Raw genomic sequence first — 22,146 nt, forward strand, 5'->3', positions numbered from 1 at the left:
ATATTTTTTTTTTTTTAAAAAATACAATTTGCACTAAAGAAAGTGGTCAAACCTAGACATCGTAGTAGCACTACCCAAGTATGAATCTATCGACCTGCCCAAAGTAATGGACGGAAAATTCGGCCATTATCCTTACAGGGAGTGGAGTGGGTTGGGCAAGTCAGGGGACGAGTCTCCGTTGCCCAACCTATGTATAATACATTTTATCAATATTCTAGTGTTCATTTCTTATTGATATGAGCCATAAGTGTTTAAGCATATAAGTTTAATGGAAAAAACATAAACGTCTCTCGAATTACCACTAGATTTGTAATCACCTCGCCTCCAAACTACTGATTTTTGCATTTACCTTCCATACTACCAAAAATAACTTAGAATCTCTTTTTCCTCTTAAAAAAATATATATATCCCTAAGAACTTTCGCAAATGACAAAATATGATAATTATTGAAATCTACTCAACAATCTATGTGAATTGTGACGTCATCTGAATTCCAAAGCAAGAGAGGTCCGAAAATCATGCATTTTACATCATTGATATAGTAGGAACTGATTTGTAAGGAAAGTTTAAAATTTTATATTTTAAGATATTTACAATATGGCATGTCAAGTGAGTCAACATTATATACGCTGACTTGTAAATAGATTTTTTCATTTTTTAGAAAAAATTTATTCATCATCATCATTTCATCTCTCGTGACATGGCATTAAATAATAGGTTCACAAGTGAAATATAATGAATAGTCTCTAATCGTCTAATACTATATTATAAGATGATGAGAAAATAGATAATAAGTAGCATTACTCTTTTTTAATATCTTTATAGTTTGTTAATATTATTCTATTTGGGAATTTGGGATAAAATTACTTATTAAGTAAATAACGAGTTTGCTTAAATGACTGTCGTTATCAGATCTTATTTGAAACAAATGGTCAAACAGAAAAGGATCGCAGGTCAAACAGAAAATAAAATTGCTTGGAACAAAATTTGTAAACCTGTCGAAGATGGGCTTGTGATTATGGATTTACTAGAGGTTAAGTTTCGTTTGTTTTCACAACTCCTCTCATCTCATTTAATTATTATAATTTTTTTAAATTTTTACACAAAATAAAATAAACAATTTAATTTTTTTAATCTCAAAATAAAAATAATATTTAAAAATATATATTCTAATAATATTTTATTCAACTTTTAATTTTAATCTCAACTCTTCTCATCTGCGAAAACAAACAAGGCTAAGAAAGCTCACGCGGAACTTCCTTCACGGCTCTACTGCTTACAGGTGTTTGATGTGGTTTCAAAGGGGTGGAACTTGGCTTACTTGCAAAGGCTTTTTGGTGTGGATTTGGTTTGTCAAATTTGTCACAGATATTCCAATCTGGAGAGCAGACAGAAGGGGGGTTCTTTTTCACCACATTTGCTTGGAATCACTTTGGATCTCGAGGAGAGAAGATGGGTTGCATAGATGGGCTTGGAATCACAAAATGCTTCATATTCCTTTGGCATCAATGTGTAAACTATTGTTACCTGCCTTCGGAGGAGTCTTTGGATCATGATCATGTGTTTAGTTCCAGAAGCTTTGCCTTGGAAGTTTGGAAGTATAGTTCAGTAGTGATGGGAATAAGCTTTCTAGAACAGCAAACATGGTTTTAGAGAACGAGATTATGGTTTCAGAAGGCTAAAGGTAATTCTCAGTTGGGTCTTATTTTTGGCGTAGTGATAGGCTTACTACCTATTTACTACCCATCTACTACTTGTAGTGTTTTTATTTTTTTATCATTTTATTTTAAGTATTTTTTTAACATCCTTAATCATTAAGAAAAAATTAAAAAAATATATAAATTTACTAATTATCACTTCCTTAACTATTAAGTAAAATAAAAAATTATAAAAAAAATCAAATATAAAAAAAGTAGTAAATGAGTAGTAAGAGGGTAGTAATCCTATCATTTTCCATGATCTTATGTTGCTCGTAATAAAATAATGAATAATAATGAGGTATTATGAAAATATTCTCAAATACTCAAACTAGGCTAATCGATATCCAAATAACCCTATGCCTATGCAAACTACCGAATCATAACCAAACCTACCTCGTCTGGCAAGATAATGTTTACAGCATACCTGAACAGACAAATTGCGAACAGATCATAAGGGGTAGTAAATGGCAGAAAGTAAGATGATATTCTAAACGCCGAACGGTCAATTTGAAATAAAGAATAGAGGCTCAAATGATCAAATATTGCCCGATCTAAGGGCTTGATAAAATCCCATGGACCTTCCCGCCCTCAAACCCTCCACAGTCGCATCCCACCCGCAAAATTAAAATAAAAGTACACGGAAAGGGACTAACACATTTACAGACGAGGTTGCTACCTGAACAAAGCAGACTACTCGAGTCCAATCTCATACCTCAACAATTAGACCAACTTCAGGGCAATCTGTATGATTCATTTCTTTACATGGGAATGGTTGCACTCAATACAGCATCTAGCAATAAGAAACTCGCAAGAGCTAAAAGCCATCTGATCCCCTGCATAAGTAGTGTGCTTCATTGCAAATATATGCCAGATAATTTCTGAACAGAGTCCAAGAACCAACTATAACCAGAGATCATTCTGAATAACCGACACTTCAACTCATCGATGCATATACCAGAAAGCCGTGCAAGAGATATCCAAGATGGGGACAGCACAGCGCACACTCAGAAGAGACGATTATGATTGAGCTGCTTCACGGAGGAAGTAACCAAACCATTCTTGTATTTTAAACCCCAACATTTCTGTCTGAAGGAAAACAAACTCCGGATCCTTGCATGTATTTAAATGATTTCATGTTTCAGAGACTTCCACCAGAAATCCATATCAATCACAATTAGAACTAGATAATGATAAAAGTGATCTAGGGGATTCATTTTACCATTAGCCAAAGGAAAAATATCCTAGCTTGATATGTCAATTTCCTTACCATGGTCCTCCTCACGAATATTTCTCTTTAACCTTCTTAGCCATATATCATAGTCCATCAGATATGGTGTCCCACAAAGACTGTCAACATAATCAGCAAATGCCTTCAACACGGTTGAGACATCACCAAGCTTCTGCTGAATCAACCTCCTCGACCAAGAGGTCTCTCTCCACTGCAATGCACCCTCAACAGAATCCAGGTCGGGAAAAGTACCACCAGACGAATAATAAAGCATATAAACCAGGCTCTCTGCATCTGAAGCTGAGCACAACTTTCCCTCCTGAAGAGCGAAAGTGGACGAGAAATGAAGATTCAATGCAGGGCGGTCCCTATCTTCAAGAATAGCATGTCCCCAGCCAATAAGGACAAAATACGGATACCTCACACCGGACCTGACATAAATTACATTCTCTGGCCTGATGTCTCCATGCCGAATTCCAGCACGGGCAGCTGTTGAAAGTGCAGACAAGCAATCGTGACAACACCTGATTGCCTCCTCTGAACCGAATCGACCTTCACTAATCATTTCGGCCACAGTTTCACCAACCGGGCTGGTCACAAGAATTGGGGTGCCACACCAAGGGTGGTCACAGTTTCCTCCCGAGCTGGGTCTTTGACACTGACCAGGGTGAATAATCCTGCCAGATGCACCTAATTGTGGCAAATATTTGCAAGAGAGACCTTTCTGTTTCATAATGGTCAATATTTTAGTCTGTCTCTGAACCTGATACCATAAATTCATATTTTCCCATGCTGGTTCCAGCTGATAAGGATGAGAACCAACATATAGAAACAGACTTTTTCCTGGGTCTTCCAGAGGAGATGCAATGTAATATGAAAATTCAGCACAGTTCAGCAATTCGTTAATCTGATAACCCTTTTGCCAGTTGGAATCCTCCAACCATAATGTGGATCCTACTTCCAACTTCATTACCTCTTCAGACCGAATATTATTGGAATCTTCTTGAACTTCAACAATTTCAGGGGAAACAGTGTGCTGCTGGTAACGAAATAGGCCATTCCCATTCACTCTGGTATCCTCCAACTGCCTCTCCACTCTCCTTGTTTGAAGGCGAGAACCATGGTCAACAGCTAAATCCTCAATAGAGTGCTTGGGCATTCCAGCAAACTGCATGATACAGTGGAAGGTTGCAAAGAGTACCTGTAGAGCACCCAGATCTCCCCAATTTGCATTTCCTAGCTTGTTCCAGATCCGATCAACCGGAGAGACTGCAATTCTAGCATGGTCTTTTATCCAATTAGCAGCACATTCATAAACATTATTAACATCATATTCCAACTTAAATATGTCTCCTTCAACTCTTACAACCCCACCATGTTGAGAATCAACAAGAAGAACAAAGACGGTATTTGAACTCTCAGAGAAACTCAATCTGCTTAAGCTTCTTGATAGTAGTATACGAAGAGCATAGAATAGGGCCTCCCCTATAACAGAAAGAGAAGGCTGCCGCTCACTATCCCCAGCAAGGCTTCCAATATCAGGTCTCATAAGAGCCAGTTCAAGAACATGGTCCCACGACCCGCTGGGATGCCTAGGGTTTTTTAGCATTATACCAGTGGCACAAAGATTTCCAAGCTTACCATTAGCAATGGCCTTCTCGGCCTGGCAGAATTTCAAGTTAGCATTGGACAGACAGGCAACAGAGAAAGGCATAGGTTCATCCTGACTCCAAAATGCCTCCCACAAGCCCTTCACACTAGCATGTAAAAAGTCTTCAATAGCAAGATAAGCAGTTGCTTCTACAGCATCAGAAGTAGAAGCATAAACAGCATTGGGCATCCGAATCAGCTGCTGAAATGTGATCCCTTCCAATGCATAATCAAACTTTTGAAGTTCTATTAACTCAAAAGGAACATCAAAGGCAGGTGATTTTGCGGCTGACTTTTCTGATAACGAATCAAACCAGTCTTCAAGTTTCACAGTCAGATCTTTACTATCCAAAAATCTATGGAAAAAATCTTTGCGGTTCCGAGACCTACTGCTAGATGATACACTAGACCTTTTTGTCCCAGACCCCACTGACTCCTGGTCTGGGAAATCACCTGTCAAACATGAAGCGTTCACAAATTCTCATGAGGTGCAAACATAAAGTGATTGATTGATATGTAAAAGATGGAGCAAACAATCACAGAATTTCAGCAGAAAACTTTGGCCAGAGAAAATAAGTCATACATAAAATTATTTAATATTACAGTAACGCATTATTTCATAGCTTTTGTCTTGACCAAAATATGTAATAAGTAGAGATCAGATACAGTGCCCATTCTCTGGAAAATATCAGCCACCAATAATTATAGCCATATAAAAAAATGAAGGAGCATCACAGAATAAGAAAAACAACAGAACAGATTTGAAGATTTTTGTATCAAATATTGTGTGGGTGTGTGTACACAATGTTTTGCGGTGTTGTAACAACCCGATCCAATGATATTAGGGATTTAACAAGGATCATTTTATTGGGCCTAATTATGTTTAATGGATCATTTAGGAATAGCCCATGAGCTATTAATTTATTGAGGTTTATTGGATTTTTTTGAATAGGCCATAGGCCCAAAATTTATTATGATGTATTATGGAATTGTATTGGGCCCAATAATTGGATTAAATCCAATTTAATATTTATGAAACAAGTGGGCCCCTATTTATTTAGTATTTTTTTTATTGGCACCGGGTGTCCGGGAGTAGCGTCCCGACTAATCCCGAGGGTGCACAGGCCCTCGGAAAAGAGTTTCCCACAAGCCCCTATTTAATTAGTATTAGGCCCAAGAATTATTTATAAGCCCAAAAGTATTTATTGGAGGAGTTGGGTTCATTTTGGAATTTAAGATCGGGCCACTAGGGTTGTTAAGTGACTTAGCCCATGAAACTATAGGGCAAGCCCTAGACTTTAGTTGGACCCTTCAAGTGACCCAACCCATTTGTTGAGTCCATACAATGCCCACCCCTTGCTGCCACACCTCACCTGGTTCACCACATGCCAGCCTCGGTTTGAAGGAGAACTAGTCCAAGACCCACCACCACATCAACCGCAAGCCACTCCACACCGTTGCCACCTTGCACCACCCAGCCCATAGACATCTGCGTCGTCCATAACCACCAACCACAACGGAAACTAGCCTCACGCGATAACAATGCAGCCCCAATTTTCCCATAAGTGAAACAGACCACCAACAGCCCCAGCCACCCCAGGCAGCAAAACCGGAAGCCCAGCCTTGCCCAGCCCAATGTCCTCTGTTTGCTACACCAAGAACAGAGCAAGCCACCATCATCCAACTGCCGTGAGCCACCAGATGCCACCCACGTGAGACGCCAAGCACCAAGCGACCATCACAGGCCCACTGCCTTGTTGGTTGCTGCAACACCGTGAGTCTCCTCTCTCCCTCTTCATTTTCTCTCTCTTTCTCTCTCATCTCTCCCTAGCTTGCTTCCCAACCACCTAGACCAAGCCGAAGACAGTAAACCAACCGTGAAGCCCGTAGCTTGTTCACCAGGCACCACCCTATGTTGTAGACAATCAGGATCACTGCAGAAACAACCGACCAACCACCGTTGTTCCTCCTTGCCAATTACACGGTTGCACCCCACGCCGCATGACTACTCAGCCCATTAGGCCTCTCTATTCCTCTCCAATGTTAAAACTTTATATGATTGGACTTAACCTCCAGGAATCAAGTTACGTAAATGCCCCTGCCTAGTGAGCGTTGATCGTAGGGCTTATTATTTTGGATGATATTTTATGATAAAATCCCAACTACCAGTAATCTTTTTTTTTTTCTTTTTTTCTTTTTTTTTTTTTTTATGTCGAGGAACCTCTCCAAGTAGGACCCTTCGGACCCACCCCTGCAGAGTAAATCCCGGTCCCGTGCACCACACCCTAGGAAGTTTCCCAACATAGAACTGGTTAAATCGCTGGCTTTTCACCAGGAGATGTGACCCCAAAGGATTGTTTGCACCTGTGAGGTGTTGAATCTTGGACCTTGAAGGGAGTGATACCCCAAGACCAAGGCTTTCACCACTTGGGCCAACCCCCTGGAGTTACAACTACCAGTAATCTAATCAAGGAGCGGGCTGCTAAGTGTTATTTATGAAACGAAAGATTATTTCTTGGAATGTCCAAGGGTTTAATGGTTTTCGTAAACGACTCGTGGTGAAGAATTTAATTTGTAATTGGAGGGCCGATGCACTTTGTTTTCAGGAAACCAAATTGAAATTTATTAACCAAACTATCATCAATATCTTGTGGAATTGTCATTATGTGGGATAGGTTGTGTTAGTTTCAAATGGAGCATCGGGTGGTACCGTTGTTATGTGGGATAGGAGGGTTGTGGAATTGATAGAAGAATATGTGGGAGAATATTTGGTGGCGTGTCATTTGAAAAATGTGGATGATGGTTTCGAACGGGTTTTTGTGGGCGTTTATGGTCCTAATTTGGATAGTAGTAGGAGATTTTTGTGGGATGAAATGGCAAGTCTTTGTTGTTGGTGGGATATTCCTTGGTGTTTCGGTGGGGATTTCAACATTACTCAGATCCCTAATGATCGAGTGGGGGATTTCACATCTATACTGCTATGGCTGATTTTTCAAATCTTATATTTGAGATGGACCTCACTGATTTACCTTTGGCTGGTGGTGATTTTACATGGTCCAATGGGAAGGCATGGTCTAGATTGGACAGATTTTTGGTTTCTTCTTCTTGGTAAGTTCATTTTCCTGATTTATGTCAGAATGCTTCCAAGGTTATGTTCAGACAATTTTCCCATCATTTTGGATTGTGGGGGCACCAATGGAGGGCGTATGTATTTTAAATTTGAAAATTTGGTTGGAGGATGACGGCTTTGTGGATAGGGTGAGGGTTTGGTGGTCTTTGTATAATTTTTCTGGTACACTGCATTGTCTTGGCTGGAAAACTTAAAGCTTTAAAAAATGACTTGAAGAAATGGAATGTGGAGGTTTTTGGGAATATGTTAAGTAAGAGGAAGCATATTATGGAGCAGCTGCAGGTTACGTAGGAACAGGAGGTGTTGGGAGAAATCTCAGAACAGGATAAGGAGAGAAAAAAAGGGTGGTTGCTGAATTAGAGAAGATCATTCTTTTGGAGAAAATTTCTTGGAGGCAAAAATCTCGAGCTCTATGGTTGAAGGAAGGCGACAAGTGTATGAAGGTTTTTTTACCAAATGGCTAATTTGTTTAGAAGAAATAATGCTATTGAAATTATTCATACAAGTGATTGTATTCTTTCGAATCATTTGGCTATTATGGATCATATTGTGAACTTTTATGAAAAGCTTTTTCAGAAAGAATATACTTGGAGACCTGAATTGGATGGGTTGGTTTTTTAGTCCATTGACCAGTCCAGTGTACAGTGGTTGGAGAGAGCTTTTGAAGAAGAGGAAGTTCTTGATGTGGTTAAAGGAAGGGAGGGATAAAATTCCGGGCCCGGATGGTTTTTCCATGGCATTTTTCCAAGCTTGTTGGGATATTGTGTGAGAGGATGTTATGAAGGTTTTTCTTAAATTTCAGTCGTTTATAAAATTTGAGAAGTCTTAATGCTACACTTATTGCCCTTATCCCTAAAAAGGTGGGTACTGTGGAGATGAGGGATTTTCGTCCCATTAGTTTGGTCAATGGGGTGTATAAGATTATTGGTACTAACTAACCGTATAAGTGTGGTGATAGAAAAGATTATTTTGAAATCACAGAATGCATTTGTCAGGGTTAGACAAATTCTTGATTTGGTATTAATTGCTAACAAATGTTTGGAGAGTAGAATCAGATCAGACGACTCTGGTGTTCTTGTAAAATTGGACATGGAAAAGGCTTATTACCATGTTAACTGGGAGTTTCTCTTGTATTTACCTTGGAGATATGGTTTTGGAGAGAAGCAGTGTTTGTGGATTAGGCATTGCATTTTGACAGTCAGATTTTCCATTTTGGTGAATGGTTCCCCAGTTGGTTTCTTCAATAGTTCTCGTGGTTTGAGACAATGGGATCCTTTGTGTCCCTTTCTTTTTGCCATTGTAATGGATGCTTTGAGTAGAATGATTGAAGCGGCGATGGATGAGAGTTTCTTGTCAGGTTTTGTGGTGGGAGATGGCTATCGGGATAGCATAAAAGTCTCAAATTTTCTTTTTGCTGATGATACTTTAATTTTCAATAAGACTAATCATGATCATCTTCATTCTTTGAGAACCCTTTTGTTATGCTTTGAAGCTGTTTATGGGCTTAGAGTTAACTTATCTAAGTCAGAAATGGTTCTTGTGGGTTATGTTATGGATATTTTGGATTTGGCTAATATCTTGGGTTGCAAGGTCTCATCGTTACCTATGAAATATCTTGGTCTTTCCTTGGGAGCTGAATAAATCTTTGATGATATGTGATGGTGTGATTAAGATTGAGAGGAGGCTAATAGGTTGGAACATGATTTATTTGTCTAGAGGGGGAAGAATTACTTTGATTAGGAGTATGTTGTCTAATCTTCCAACCAATTTTCTTTCACTTTTTCCTTTGCTTGTAGGGGTGGCTAATAAATGGAGAAAATTTTTCAGAATTTTCAGTGGGGCGGTATTGGGGAGGCAGGAAAGTTTCATTTGGTTAGTTGGAATAAGGTTTGTTCACTGGTTTCTTGTGGAGAATTGGGGGTTCGAAATTGAAGCTTTTCAACAAAGCTCTTCTTGGGAAATGGCTACGGCGGTATCATCTTGAAAGGGATGCGCTATGGAGGAATATTATTGATGTGTGCAATATGGGAGGGTGTGGGGGAGTTAGTGTTCTAATTAAGTTAGAGGAGTATATGGAGTAGATTTGTGGAAAACTATTAGGAATAGCTGGGGGGAATTTGTTAGCCATAATAAATTCAAGGTGGGTGGTGGAACTACGATTTGTTTTTGGCATGATACTTGGTCTGGAGATATGACTCTTCAGAATATTTTTCCTTCTCTCTTTAGGATTACAAGACATCAAGAAGTAGTTGTAGCTTATTCTTTTATTTTTTCAAATAACGCTCTTCAATGGAATGTAAATTTTATAAGAGATGTGCATGATTGGGAAGTGAATATTGTTTCTGATTTTTTTGGAATGTTATATGATATGAAGATTGGTTAAGGAAGAGATGATAGTTTGTTGTGGATCCATGCAGGAAATTCCAGATTTTCAGTTAGCTCCTTCTATAACCCGTTGACTTGTATTGTGTCAATAAATTTCCTTGGAAATGCATTTGGAGATCTAAAGTGCCTAGTAAGGTTGCATTTTTCTGTTGGTTCACCCCTTGGAAAGATTTTGACCACAGATAATTTAAGAAAGTGTGGTGCCCTCGTTCCTGGGTAACGTACTTAGCGAGGATCCGAAGTGCTAGAGGTGCTAGCCAGTAGGCAACACCCCAGATCTGACTCGGGGCTAGGAGTGCATTCTCAAATAGAACACACGGCAAGCGAAATATATATAACGCAGCGGAAATAAGTAAAGGGATTAGTCAAGAATGAATGTCAATTGTACCAGTAAAAATTATCCTTCAATGGTAATATCCATATGCCATTGTTACTTCTCAAATAATATTGCACACCATCATTAAATCATCGCTTAAATCAAAATACAAGGAACCATACATAGCCTATCGCCTAACTAAACTAAACATCTTAACAAGCATAAATAGTTACTAAATAGAGACAGGCCTCCGTATCTATTTCACGGGTCGGGTTGGTCCTTCCTTGGGAAACTCTGCCTAGGCTACATATGCATCAAGATCTATGGCTCCGGTAAACGAAACCGTAGGTGGGACCACCATAGTGAGACTTCTAAGAAATCCTAATAAGTTAAAACCCATGACAGTACTATTAAAGAGAGACAATGGAAATGAATATGCATGCACAGCTTCATGTAAACAAATTTGTGAACACATATTTACGCATCGTGAGGAATCACACTCTGGGCAGAAACACATATATTCATAGTCATGGCGAGGAACTACCCTCAGGATAAATCTCAATTATACAAGCATGACGAGGAATCACCCTCATATTCCCAGTATGGTCGTAGAAACTAACCTACCTTAATAGTATTTCAAACACTACAGTCATGTTGGTGTCAATCCTTTTGTCGCAAGCTTTGAAGTCACTTGTTTTCTTGAAAACTCTTACTAGAGAAAAGAGTAAACACTTGATGTCTGTCTAACTCCGGGTATGCTGGATGAGATACCTTTGATCTCGGCCGTTTATTTACCCTCTGGCCTTGAAGAATGGCAAAGACCAAATGACTAGGGGTGTCAAATGGTGTTAACGGGTCGTGTTCGTATCGTGTCAAGACATGTATATTATACTATATAGATCAACCCTAACCCGACCCGTTAAGCTTATCGTGTCAAAATCTCAAACCCTAACACGACCCAATAACATAACGGGTCATGTCGTGTCAACCTGTTTTGACCTATTTATGTAAATGGATTGAAACAAACCCAAAATTAACCTCTTTAATCTAGTTAAGTTTAGCATAATTTTATATAAATGTTAAAATCACAATATCAATAAAAAATATAAAACTAACTACAAGTCCAAAATTACAATCTAAACAATAAAAATATTGAAATTAAAATCCCAACAATTTTATTTTTTAGGTAGAAGGGTATAATTGTAATTTTAATTTTCTTAACAGGTCATAACGGGTTATAACGGGTTGACCTGTTATCAACCCGTTAAGCTATCGTGTCTTAACGGGTCAACCCGTTTTGACCCGAACCCGTTAAGGGTAAACCCTAACCCGCTTTTATCGTGTCGTGTTCATGTTGGGTTAATGGGTCGTGTCACATATTGACACCCCTACAAATGACTGATGGGATGAGGCAAGCACATTCCTGCAGCTCGCCTTACGTCCAATCTCGCAGTCCTTCCCTAATAAGATCTCCCATGTGGAGCTGGACCATACCTTCTTAGATCTGATGGTATGGCTTGCAGGTTCGTAATCTTTCCTCCGCATGCTCACTCCAGATGTACAACACTTGCCACCCTCTGAGCACCTCCGGGTTATCACGAAAAACTCCCACATTTGCATCCAACTTGTCCTTGCCTATTGCCTGCCCTTCTATGGTCATCACATCATTTGCCCACCTGGCTTAGGGTGAAAAGTCATTTTATCACCCAATGCTGAACAGTGTCAGCCAAGCTTTCTACATAGTGCCGCTCGCCCTTCACTTGGACTAGCTACACTTTGCTCACCTAACTTCCTCCTTGCCCGCCTTTTGTCCTCGAGAGAGAATCTCTTCCCTTGCTTCAGCACGGTCCTCACAAAAAGCATGGACTAATCGTTGTGGATTGGTGCTTCATATGTAAAAGAGATTGTGAATCTGTTGACCACTTATTTCTTCATTGCAAGGTGGCTAAGAATTTTTGGGATGAGATTTTGGGTAGAATGGGTATTGCTTGGCTAAGCAAGTGGTAGATCTTTTAGCTTGTTATCAATGTTTTAAAGGGAATAACCGCATTGCTGCTATTTGGAGGATGATCCCTTTGTTTGATGTTGTGTTTGTGGTTGGAAAGAAATGAGCGGTGCTTTGAAGATAGAGAACATTCGATGGGAGAACTTAGAGAGATTTTCTTTGGTACTTTGTGTATTTGGGCAAAGGCTCATTTATTGAATGGAGACAATTTTCATTATTTGCTTTTAGCCTATTCTAATTCCAAGCTTGTATTTAGGTGTTTTTTCTTGTATATTTCATGTGTACTTGGGTTATACCTATTTACTAGTCAATAAAATTTCTTATTACTTATAAAAAAACATTTTAATAAAGAATGACTATTTATTACATGGAATATTTTGTCTCTAACGCTTCAGAAGAAAATTTTAAAGACAACGTTAGTAGCACTCTGGATCCCTCAATTTCAGAAAAATGATGTTATTCTTAATCCTAGGGGAATGGGGTGTTACAGATGTATAAAAAATCTTATACATTGTCTCAGTATTTTTATTCAAGATATTTGATTGATGCATATAAAGTTCATTCTGAAAATAGTGACCATACCAACCAATAGAAAAAGCAGACAAACAATTGCATGCCTTTTTCATGGATCAAATTACCAACTATTTTGGATGGGAAACAAAGAAGCCTGTCCCCCAAAATGAACGCTCTAATAAAGAAGAAGATTCTTAGTTAACCCGTTGGGCTAAGGCTCCGTTTGGGTAGTGGAGTGTTCCCACTACTATTAATTATTTTATCATTACTTTTCACCTATTTTTCACTACTCTTTTCTACTATTCACTACTATTCAATATTTTATCATTACTTTTTCACTACTTCTTCACTACCATTCACAGAATATCTGATATCACTTCACTATCCAAACGCAACCTAAGAGCCTTGGTCTTGGTGGTATGTTTCCTCCAAGTCTAAGGCTCGAACCTTGGGTGCAAACATTTCTAGGGGCCATCGGACTAGAGAAATTTTTCCTTGTATTATCCAATGTGCGCTTGCGGAAAACTCCTTGTCAATGGCCTATTCACCCTCAGGATTAGTTGGGACTTTGTTCCGGGCACCCGTACCAGTAAAAAAAAAAGGAAGATTCTTAGTTATCTAGCAAATTATGGCCAAGTGTAACAAATAGGAGATGTGGGACCACAATCACTCCATTAGCATATATCATTAGATCATCTATTACACTTTCAGACAATGATACAGGTTGTTTTTCAAAGGATAAGAATAAGAATGTAGACATATACAACTTCCAGGAGACAAGTCTCTTGCACTCTACACATGCACATATACACCCATGTCACTTTTCGGTGTTCTAAGTATTGGCTTTAAACTTATTGTGCTATCCATTTTACATCAACGACATGTTATCATTAAATCTTGCATATGTTGCAAAAAGCATATTCAAAACCAATGCTTCTCTTTAACAGTTTGTCATCATAGGGGTATCACACAAATAATCTCGCAATATTAGCAGAGGTTGATTTCAAAAAGTCTGTACTCTAAATTCTTTCCTTTCCTAGAAAAATAATTGGTTATAAAGGAACTGCTTCACCTCGATTATCTGTGCCACCTTTTACATATAGCATGCAGCTCGAAAAACATAAGCTCATATAGCACCCGTGGAAAACACCTAACAGCATTTTCATCCCCTGGGCTTAGCCAGGCATTTTGACTACCATAAACAACAGCCAGCCTCCCTTATGGAGTTGAGTAGATGGTAAACCCCAATTAACAGAGGGTGTATGCTACTTTAAGAGGAAATACCAAATAACATCTCCCCTTGCAAAAATTGAACGAATGAAAATGTTCTTGACATAAATCAGAAATCCATAAATACAGGGATCCTATGTAAGTTGGATGTGGAGAAGGCTTATGATCATGTTAATTGAGATTTCTTACTTTACTTACTTGGGAAGTGTGGATTTGGGAAGAGATGGTGTTCGTGGATCAGATGGTGTATAGCAACGAGGAAGTTTACAGTTTTGGTGAATGGTAGTCCAGCTGGTTTCTTTAACAGCTCTCGAGCCCTAAGACAAAGAGATCCGTTATCCCCACTCCTTTTTATCATTGTCATGGAGGCGCTTAGTAAAATGATAACAGCTTTAGTTAATAATGTATTTGTGGCAGATTCTTGGTTGGTGACCCCAATAGGGATACTCCTAACATTTCTCACTTACTATTTGCAGATGATACACTAATATTTTGTGAGGCAAACCAAAATCATATTTGGGCACTGAGAGCTTCTACTCTATTTTGAAGCGGCATCAAATTTGAAAGTGAATTTTGACAAATCAAAGCTGGTGCCAGTTGGCAATGTTCGTAACATCTGGCAGCTGGCTAACACTCTTGGATGTAAGGTTTCCGCTCTTCCCATAAATTACCTCAAGGGCTAAATCAATATGGGATACAATGATCGAGGAGATAGAACGTAGATTGGCAGGTTGGAAGAGACTGTACTTGTCGAAAGGTGGCAAGATCAACTTAATCAATAGTACCCTATCTAATCTACCAACGTATCTTCTATCTCTATTCTCAATTCCAGCAAGTGTGGCGACCCGGATTGAGAAACTTCATCATGATTTCCCTTGGAGCAGCATAAGGGATGACTTCAAATTCCATCTAATCAGTTGGGACAAGGTATACTCTCCATTATCCTCTGGAGGGCTGGGACTTAGAAACCTAAGGATTTTCAATCGGCATTTACTCGGAAAATGGTTGTGGCGATATAATATGGAACTAGAAGCTATATGGAAATCGGTGATTGACTGTAAATATGGAGGCATGTGGGGGGTGGGAGGGTTGGTGCACTAAAAAGATAAGTGGGGTTGATGGGGTGGGAGTTTGGAAGCACATTAGACGAGGGTGGGGGTTTTTAGTCATCATACAAGACTCATGTTAAGAGATGGCTCTAGAATAAAATTCTACAGCGACCTATGGTGTGGGAATAATGCCCTAAGGACTTATTCCCTTCAGTTTTCTAGGTTACATGTGAGAAAGACGCTTCAGTGCCTAATCTTATGGCGATATCTAGGGATCAAGTCCAATGGAACATCAACTTCACTAGGGAGGCCAAGATTGAGAAGTTGCAAACTTTGAGGACTTTTTTAGTCTCTTATATTACATGAAACTGAACACTCAAGGAGCTAATACGTTGTGGTGGATACCCACAGGCAAAGGTATATTCTCGGCTTGCTCCTTCTATAAGTCTCTCACACAGCCACAAAACAATCAGTTTCCATAGAGAATGATTTGGCGAAATAAGGCACCTCTCAAAGTGGCATTCTTTGCTTGGACAGCTTCTCTGGGTAAGAATTTGATGACGGATAACTTGCGGAAATGCAGGGCGATCATAGTAGATTGGTGTTGCATGTGTAAGAAAAATGGTGAGACTGCGGATCACCTCTTACTACATTGTGAGCTTGCTAGAGCGCTATGGGATGAAGTGTTTTGTAGATTAGGGCTAGCTTGGGTGATGCCCACCATAGTGGCTGCATTGTTGGCCAGCTAGACAAACATAGGAGGTATTCCACAAATCAAAATTGTGTAGAAGATGGTTCCTATCTGTATTCTGTGGTGCTTGAGGCAAGAGCAAAATGACTAAACGTTCAAAGACAAGGAGCGCACAATAGAGGAACTAAGATCTCTTTTTATTAGGACTTTATTTCTATGGGCCATAGCTATAGATTTTAATGGCCTTGATGTTGATGATTTTCTTGTTTCATTTGCTTCTTCCTAGATAGGTGTTACCTCTTGTATACCATCTTGTATACCTCTTGTATACCATCTTATCAATACAATCGTTTACTTAGAAAAAAAAAAGACAAAATTACAGTATTTATGAGCTTTTTTTTTTCTTCTCAATATATAAACACCAAAGTACATTATAGCATATACACAAGCAGATATCTCAAATTAATTAGACAGCCTAATCAATTAAAAATGAGATATTAGCCAATAAAATTACCAAACTAAATTGCATATGTAAAGATCTAACATTTGTTTTCAATAACATAAACCTTCGCACATGATATTCAAATCAGGATTACAAATTCTTGAATTGAACAACCGCATTAAATTAAAAAAGGCCTACCATAAAGAGTAAGATCATTCTGGTTGAATAACTCACACTAAACCTTTATTTATTACAAATAAGAATGTGGTTCTGCAATCAAACTCCAAGTCAAAGGAAGCATTTTGAGACATCACTAATATTTTTCTTCAAAGCCTCCTCGAACCTAGTTTCAGGTACTTTATTAGTAAGAAAGTGGTCCTGCAATCTTTATCCGAGTCAAATTGAAGGAAACATTTTGAGTTATTACTAATATTTTTCTTCAAAGCCTCCTCAACCCTAGTAAACCACGATTATTTACGTATATCAGGATCCTACTCATGAATTTTAAAGTTGAATTTCTATATGAATAACCACAAAAACTCAAACGTGGCCTTGCAAAGAAACACGCAGATTGAATTTATCGCTATAATTTACTTGTCAAAAAAGGATTTATCGCCAAAAATATTTTACATCAATTGGTGGGCAGAGCCAAGGTCTACTGTATAAACCATATACCAGGGCAACCAAGAATCACCTAGGACCCAAACAACTAGTAAAGGACTGACCTAGAGCATTTTGACAACAACTTTAAAATCAACGTGTCTACGTGCCTTATATTTTTTGGAAGTAAACTCCGATCCCATATGAGAATTCCCCCTCCGCATACTCTACAAATGGAACACAATTGAACTGAAAACTCTTCGCCCATAGAACACCGCCACTGTTTATTTCCATATTTCACAGGCGCAAATGTAGCACGGTCGGGTCGGGTCGGGAATTCTCACACATTGCACGCTAAACGAAACAAAAGCAAATCCAAAAAAAACAAGCGAGAAATTCTTTGAAACTCGAGAGAATTATAAGTAAAAGGAACGGAAGAAAATTGGGTCAATCGGGGTTCTTTCTAAAGTAAAACTCAGTCAAAGCGGAAGTCAAGAGAGAGAGAGATCACGGTTGGAGAGAGAAAAACATACCTTCCATTACAAATCGGTTGAGAGCTTCTTCGCGAACTGAGATCTTTCCGCGCGGAAACAACAACTTCCGGATGTATCTCACTGATTATATATCTCCCCCTCTCTACGAACTCTGCTGCTTCTCTGTCTTCGTTTTGTACTTTGTTGCCCACATCGATTACTTTTATTTTATTGTTACCTGCAACGGTTTAATGCCTGTTCTTTTGTATTACATCTCGCGACTTTTTCGCCTAGAATTCTCCCGAGTTATTTTAGATTTGCACGGTAAATCTTTTTTTTTTTTTTCTATATTTTAGATAGTGAGTTAAAATAATATAAATTTAGATTAAAATTTAAATTTAAATAAAATTTAAATATTATTTTTTAATAATATCATTATTTTAAAATTTAAAAAAATTAAATTATTTATTATATTTTATATAAAAATTAAAAAATAATAATAATAAATGAGATAAAATAAAATGAAACATTTTCACAATTTAAACAGGTATTAATGTTTGACCGATAATTAAAAATTAAATTTTCATAAATTTGATATATCATATTCATTTTTAAAAGTAATGCTGTATAATTAAAGAGAAAAAGAAGCATAACCATGATTAATTAATGTACGAGCATATTATGAATGAAGTTTTCGTACTAAAATGTACGAGCATTGTTATTATATTTATCTTATAATGTGATTGTCATTGAGTATCTTGTTTTCTCCATTTTATAAAAGAAAAATTGATAAACATACATTATTTTTTATAATATTTTACACAATAATATTTTAAAAGGATGTATATTTTCGTAAAATATCTTATAAAACTAATATTATTTTACATAAATGTCTTTATTTTATAATATATATTGTAAAATGTGTTGCGTGGGTTTCATTACTCTTCATAAAATTAACAATTTTCATAACGGACGGGATGTTACAAAGAACCCGACAAAATGCATTATATTGAAGAAGTTTGGACAGTGAATTGAGAAGAGATGAAATTTGAATAAAATATTGTTATAATATAATTTTTTAATATTATTTTATTTTGAGATTTAAATAAATTGAATTGTTTATTATATTTTTAAAAAAAATTTAAAAAAATTATAATGATAAGATAAATTAAATTAAGAAGCTTTTTGTATCCAAACCTCCCCTAAGTGCTTTTTGGCTCTTTCTCTAGCTTTTATGTTTTCTCAAAGGGCAAAGGATCCTTGCATATCTGTTTTATATTCAGCTCTTTCTTATTATCATTAAATTAGAATTTTGTGGTGATAACATTTTTAGTTTAACTTATTTCAAAGAAAATTAGAATAAAATGGTATGCACATTATATTTTTTTTAAAAAAATTATAATTATCTGGGTAAAATATATTATTAAGAAAAATATAAAACTTAATTTATGGTTGACATGTAACTTAATTCCTATATAGCTCATTTCCATAGTTAGCAATAGCTTCTTCTTTTAATTGCCATATATAAAAATATTTAGTGTAAAATTATCAATTTTCTTAGAAGAATGCAAATTTAGAAAGTCTTTTTTCTTTCTTATTTTTTACTTATTTTATCAATTTATCAACAACTAATTATTCTAGTGTAAAAGTATTTGGCCCCTCCAAACTTGTAACCATGCCTTAGTCCCTGCTCATAATCTCGAACTCGATGTCGTAATTGTATCTTACAAAGCGAAAGGCATTACTTGTAAGGTTTACTCAGTTCACAAGAACTTAAAGTATCAATTCAATCAGTTGATATGAGGTAGAGATGGTGGAGGGAGATTATTAGTGATTATTAACGTGAGATTAAATATTATCTAGGGAAAGCTAATGTAGTGGTACATGCATTGAATAAGAAGTTACAGGCTGATTTACTTTATCTTGGAGAAGACATGTCTCTATTACTAGTTATGTTTGGACAGTAAGTTGAGATAAAATTAGATGAGTTGAAATAAAAGTTGAAAGTTGAATAAAATATTATTAAAATATTATCTTTTAATATTATTATTGTTTTGATATTTGAAAAAAAATTAATTATTTATTATATTTTATGTAAAAATTTGAAAAAATTATAATGATTAGATGAAATGAGTTGAAAGACTTTTTGTATCCAAACTGAGTATTAAGTGGTACGTAAGATCTGTTTATAAATGAACTTCAGAGTGTATACAGTGATGTGGGAACACTTGAGGTATAACTGATGAGTTATTTTATAATAGCTGGGTTGTAGAAAGAGGACCTCGAGCAAGTCAAAATGATGAAATGAGTGTGTGGCGCACCATCCCTCATGTAAAATTCCTGGCGAGAGGTTCCATGGTGCCAAGGGTGCTAGTCAAAGGGTTAACACCCAAGGTTTGGTCAGGTAAGGCATGTCTGGTCCAAATGGAAGTGCACATGTTGGATACAGATATAAAATCACAGCGAAAAAGATAGAAGTTTAGTTAGTAAACTAGACCTTGCAGTACCAAAAACCTAAAACACAATTCAGAAATCATTACCATCATTCCTCATAAGTATCAACTTAGAGTTATATACAATGTTAGTACAATTTTCATCGCCTAATGGGCAATAGACCGAATACAATTTGTCGTCTCTTTTTTAAATGGCTAAGTACAACTCAAAATGATACATGCTCTTACGATAGAGACAAGCCTCCATTCTCAAGGTTTGGATAGCTTAGGCTCTTCTTTCTCGAGCACCATTCCTAGTTCTTAATCTGTATCAAAATCTATAGTTCCTTAGATAAAATCATAAGTAAGTTAGACAATCATGACAAAAACTGCTAATGAGAGATAATGCTCCTGAAAATCCAATGAACACTTCATGCAAATAGTAAAAGTATACATATATGTATGCTTTAGCAAGGAATCACACTTTATGGTGCAGACACACGGGTCAGTAAACATGGCGAGGAATCACCCTCTTAGTGAAACGCATATATCTATAAGCATAGCAATGAATCACCCTCCAAGGAATTACCTTCTTACGCAATGTACCTTAAAGCATAGATAATATTTAGGCAAGGAATCACCCTTTGCTCCAATAAAAAGAAATCCTTAAAATCACAATGGTTTCAGAGGCATAATTTCCATCACACAGATTCTCATCACATAGATAATCGTCACACAGATATACGTCGTCTAATGGGCAAACAAGGGATGAGTCGTTCCACTGTTGAACTTGAGGAAATCCCTTCTACCCGACTAACACGATACAAGTTAGCTCGCCTATACCCAACATAGGTCAACTCTCACATAGAAAACACATGTTGCACCAGGGAAATGGCTACCCAGCCAACCGATTTGAAGACACAAACACGTGATACGCCAAGAGATTCTACATCTCGACTATCAAGTGTGGCCAATCACGATACCAACCCATCCCAATCATTTACGGGGAATCCCTCTACCCTTTTGAAACTCATGACGACTTCTCATAGGAATGTTCCGGGAAACTCTATCTCATCCCATGATTATTGACAAACTTTTCTCTTTCCCTCTCTCAAAGATGATAGTTTCTCACAAAGAGCTAATACAATCAGTGAAAAGCAACAAATGCATTCAAAATCTCGAAAACAGGATACAAACATAAGATAAACATAATGATCAAAAATATATTTATTCATGCTCAGAGAAGGGAAGGTTACATAGAATGCAAATTCTCCTTACATACAACATTCACCCTACATTCCCTAGTCTTGCCTTAAAAAGCTAACCTACCTCACAACGTCAGATTTCCCTTGTTACCTCATTGCGCCGCTCCTTGCTTTCTTCCAAAGAATCGGGCTTCGTAAGGTCTAAACTTTTGTCCCATGTCAACATTTCTTTTATAGGCCGGACTGTCATATGTCATTGACTTACTTCTGACTCTAGGTATGCTTAGATAGGAGTCCTTTAGGTTAGTTTGTCACACTAAAGGATGGTAGAGATAGACAGTTAGGGCATGGTTCGCACTTTCTTACGACGTACCAACTCTTCAGTCCTTCCTTGAATGAGAGTTATGCATGTGGCGTCGGACCATACCTTTGAGTTCAGATTTCCTGAATCGTAATCCCTTCAATAGGCTCACCCAAATGTGACCCTTCAGGTGGAGTATGGGCTTCTACGTACGACACTGCCACTCTTCTGAGCATTTTTTTGTTATTCCAGAAAGCCTGTGCCTGCTTTGGTATGTCCTATATTGTTGCTTGCCTCAGGCGAGTAGCTCTTGTCTTAGCAAAGCCAATGGTCTCTTCAGCTCGTCATTCTCGTATTCATGGTATGGGTGGCAATATGTGACATGACCCGTTAACCTAATACGAATACGATATGATAAAAAGGGGTTTGGGTTTGGCATTAACAAGTTCGGGTCAAAACGGGTTGACCCGTCAAGACACGATTGCTTAACGGGTCACTAACGAGTCAACCCGTTATGGTCCGTTATAACCTATTATGACCTATTAAGAAATTTAAATTTACATTTATACCCTTAGACCTAAAATTCAAAAAATTCAAAAAATCCTAACCCAGTAACCCTACGACCCTCGAGTCCTGCAGTTTTCTCAAATCTCAACTTCTCAACTACTCAAGCGACCAAGTCTCACTCCGCCTCCTTCGACCAGTAACCCTTGTAACATTAATATTTTACAATGTGTATTTATCATATTTGGGATTGTAACTTTAATATTATTACAATATATGTTTATCATATTTG

At 37.5% G+C, this 22,146-nt stretch overlaps 1 protein-coding gene across 1 annotated transcript; it reads right to left on the reverse strand.

Moving 5' to 3' along the window:
• Positions 1–2,185: 2,185 nt before the first annotated feature.
• Positions 2,186–17,625, reverse strand: LOC108992583. The gene is made up of 2 exons (XM_018967175.2): positions 17,473–17,625; positions 2,186–5,031 (listed from the first exon to the last, which is right to left on the reverse strand). The coding sequence occupies exons 1-2, from the start codon at positions 17,477–17,479 to the stop codon at positions 2,942–2,944; spliced, it is 2,097 nt and encodes a 698-aa protein (XP_018822720.1). The 5' UTR covers positions 17,480–17,625; the 3' UTR covers positions 2,186–2,941.
• Between the last annotated feature and the right edge of the window lie 4,521 nt (positions 17,626–22,146).

The sequence above is a fragment of the Juglans regia genome, chromosome 4 (genome assembly GCF_001411555.2).
Source record: "Juglans regia cultivar Chandler chromosome 4, Walnut 2.0, whole genome shotgun sequence".
In the NCBI taxonomy this organism is placed as follows: Eukaryota; Viridiplantae; Streptophyta; class Magnoliopsida; order Fagales; family Juglandaceae; genus Juglans; species Juglans regia.